The following is a 3,809-nucleotide window of genomic DNA, read 5'->3' on the forward strand; positions in this document are numbered from 1 at the left end:
AAATGTACTTTTAAAAGAAGCTATACAGTACTTATAATTTTTATAGTAGGACTTTTGTGAGATTAATGGCCATAAACATACATTTTGGACACATACACATGTGATACTTATGTGGTCATTTAAATTGCTGTAATTTATTTATTTTAAAGAAAACAAAGTAATGCTTAGTGTGAAATATATTGTGCTGGGCGCAGTGGCTCACGCCTGTAATCCCAGCACTTTGGGAGGCTGAGCCAAGCGGATCACCAGAGGACAGGAGTTCGAGACAAGCTTGACCAACATGGAGAAACCCCGTCTCTACCAAAAATACAAAATTAGCCGGGTGTGGTGACGCAAGCTTGTAATCCCAGCTACTTGGGAGGCTGAGGCAGGAGAATCGCTTGAACCCAGGAGGCAGAGGTTGTGGTGAACCAAGATAGTGCCATTGCACTCCAGCCTGGGCAACAAGAACAAAACTCTGTCTCAAAAAATATATATATATATATTTGCCAGGCACGATGGCTCACGCCTATAATCCCAGCACTTTGGGAGGCCAAAGCCAGCAGATCATGAGGCCAGGAGATCAAGACTATCCTGGCTAATGCAGTGAAACCCCATCTCTACTAAAAATACAGAAAATTAGCTGGGTGTGGTGGCACGTGCTTGTAATCCCAGCTACTTGGGAGGCTCAGGCAGGAGAGTCACTTGAATCCAGGATGCAGAGGTTGCAATGAGCTGACATCACACCAGTGCACTCCAGTCTGGGAGACAGAGTGAGACTCCATCTCAAAAAAAAAAAAGAAATATCATATCTTGCTTTTTCCTTTCAAATTTTGGATTAATTTCACTTATTAGGAAAATTACTTTTATCAAAGAAAATCTTTTTATTTGCTTATTTCCTTTTCAAATTTAAAATTTCTCCTTTAATGACACATAGAAATCTTATAATTTTATATGTTATAGAAACGTAGGTGTTTAATGCATCCTAAAACTTAAATCCTATGTACATCCTGACTTTGCTTAGCTTCTGGATATGAGCTTGATGTAAAAAAAATAGCCAGAATTATTCTAGATTACAGATGGATAGATCCAGGGAATTAGGATTCTGATTATAATAAATGAAGAAATGTCTGGACTGTTAAATAAGATGAACCTAGTTCACATCTCTCAACCCTCTCCCCACCCTGGCTTACTAGCTGAGAGGCCTTGTTCTTTGCCACTCCTGTTATGTTCCTCTACCACTGCCTAAAATGCTCTTCCTTTCCCTTCTGCAAATCCAGATTCTACACTTCTTTTAAAGCCTACCTTCCCCCTCACTTCTTTCAGAAATCATTGTCTATCCATCTAGCATGCAAAAATCCTTCTCTGCAATATTCAAATCCCTGTAGTCTGTTCCCTCAAACCTAGGAGCTAACCACGTATTATTATATTCTGCATGTGACTTTCCTCCCACGGGAAACTGGAAGCTCTTCAAGGGAGGTTTTGAGTGTGCTACTTTTTTTCTAGACTCTCATCTTCATAACCTCAGGTACTTGATAAATAATTATTTATATTTTCCCATGTTTGCTTTAATAGTTAAACTAAAAATCTTGGACCTAAGTCCAGGCTTGTATATGCAAGGCTTGTGTACATAGTATAACACCTCTTACCATATAAGGAAACAAACTTTAAATACTTGTTCTCTGTTGCTTTATCCTTACATTAAATATCTTGGATGTGTTTTCAGTACTTCAGGAGTACTTTCTTTCTTTTTTTTTTTTCTTTTTTTCTTTTTCTTTTGTATAAGACCTCTCTTCTTATAAAGTTCTGTTAAACCAGTGTGGCACTTAAATCTTGTGTAGCACACAGTAGGTTGAGATAGAAAGAATGAAGGCTGGCTGTCACAGTTCCTTTACTCCAGGAAAGGATTATGTCTCAGGAGTGGCAAGTCACTTGTCTCTAACTTCTCAAATTTCCAAGAATTCCAGTTCTTGCCTTATTCCTTCTAGTCAAGAATCCCTTCTATTGCCTCCTATCCTAATTGTGTGAAATGTAAGTCACTTGCACCTCCTGAGACACAATTGTTTCCTGGAGTGAAGGGCACTTTCCTTCACTGCATCCCTGTGCAGTGTCCTCTTCAAATACATTTCTCCAGCAGAGACTGATTAAGTGAGCAGTAGGCAATCTACTAGTGAGCTATAAAGTATAGTTGCTGAAACTGTGTCCTGTTTCCAGTGGGTGAGCAGACAGTTGTGCGGAGCTTTCCCATTGCCTCCATCACCAAGGAGAAGAAGATTACCATGCAGAACCAGCTGCAACAGAATATGCAAGAAGGACTGCAGATCACGTCAGCATCTTTTCAGGTATTAAAAAAGGAAGCCATTCTTTTATTATTCAGACATTTTCAAAAATTGAATGATACCGTGGCCGTTTTCTGTGATCGTGTGCTCAGAAGTTAAGAGGACGAGGATGGGGAAGATCAGAGGGTCTGAGAGGGCAATCATTAACTAAGTAAACTCGTGAATAGTCTTGGATTTAATTCCTGGAGCCCCTTTGCCAACTCAGAGTACCAACAGATACTCAATAATGAGTGATCTTAGAAATGTAGACACATACAGTTGTTTCTCATTCTCTGCCAAGTTATGCCTTAATACCTGTTTGATGAAGCCTTCAGATAAAAAGCATTTGTCTTAGCATCTATTTCAGAAGGAAACTCCTTATGGCTGTTCTGTGGAAAGTATAAAGTATAGCTAGAGCTAAACTTTTTTTTTGTTGTTTATTTGTTTTTGTTTTTGTTTTTTCACTCTGTTATCAGGCTGGAGTGCAGCGGCTTGATCCTGGCTCACTGCAACCTCCGCCTTGTAGGGTACTTGCGATTCTCCTGCCTCAGCTTCCTGAGTAGTTGGGACTATGGGCACGCACCACCACGCCCAGCTAATTTTTGTATTTTTTTATTAGACAGGGTTTCACCATGTTGCCCAGGATGGTCTTAATCTCTTAGCCTTGTGATCTGTCCGCCTCGGCCTCCCAAAGTGCTGGGATTACAGGCGTGAGCCACAGTGCCCAGCCAGCTAGGGCTAAAGTTCTGTTGGTACCAGTTGCATACCCCTGATGAAGCAAGGGGTTTTCCAGGGGTTTGTGACTATATCAGAACCAGTAGAGTTACTGATGCAAACCAGACCCTGGAGGAAGTGGCCTTTTCTTAGTTTTTCCTTTTTTTAAACTCTCAGTTTGTAATAATTTGCTTTTCCTATTCTTCATGACTTCTCAGATTTTTAAGAATGCCACTTCCTGCCTCATTCCTTCTAGTCAAGGATCTCCCCTACTGGCTCCTGTGCTAATTGTGTGAAATGTAAGGCTGCTGACCTTTAGACCCCAGACCTCCCATCACCTGAAACCGTTGGCTGCCTAGGGATTTCCTCACACTTCCAACTACCAAAGAACTCCACACTCGAATATTCCCTAGCTGTACTGGTTAAGATTCTAGTCAAATGGATTTTTTTTCTTCCTACATTTGTTGTATCTGGTTAGGAAGAGACTTTATTAGGCCAAATTCCCTATCTGGAACCAAGCAGTTGAAAAATGAGAAGAGCATGTTTGCTAGTACAGTTCCCTATCCCATTGTAGATGAAATAGTCTTAAAGAAACTGACTTGAAGACAAATGATTTTGCTTACTAACTAGCCATGTATGGCAAGTAAACCTTTTTAAGGCTTTTATTATTATTATTATTTTAATTTAAAAATTGTATGTTGGCCGGGCGCGGTGGCTCACGCCTATAATCCCAGCACTTTGGGAGGCCGAGGCAGGTGGATCACGAGGTCAAGAGATCGAGACCATCCTGGTCAACAT

The 3,809-nt window shown here is 40.5% G+C and overlaps 1 protein-coding gene across 1 annotated transcript in view; it reads left to right on the plus strand.

The window, feature by feature from the left end:
* The window catches only part of SBF2 (SET binding factor 2), a 489,013-nt gene that overhangs the window by 414,002 nt on the left and 71,202 nt on the right, over positions 1-3,809 (plus strand). Inside the window, exon 23 of the mRNA XM_037728439.1 lies at positions 2,194-2,412. Within this exon, the coding sequence (XP_037584367.1) occupies positions 2,194-2,412 (219 nt within the window). The remainder of the gene's footprint in view (positions 1-2,193; positions 2,413-3,809) is intronic.

Source organism: Cebus imitator, unplaced genomic scaffold, assembly GCF_001604975.1.
Source record: "Cebus imitator isolate Cc_AM_T3 unplaced genomic scaffold, Cebus_imitator-1.0 Scaffold265, whole genome shotgun sequence".
Taxonomy (NCBI): Eukaryota; Metazoa; Chordata; class Mammalia; order Primates; family Cebidae; genus Cebus; species Cebus imitator.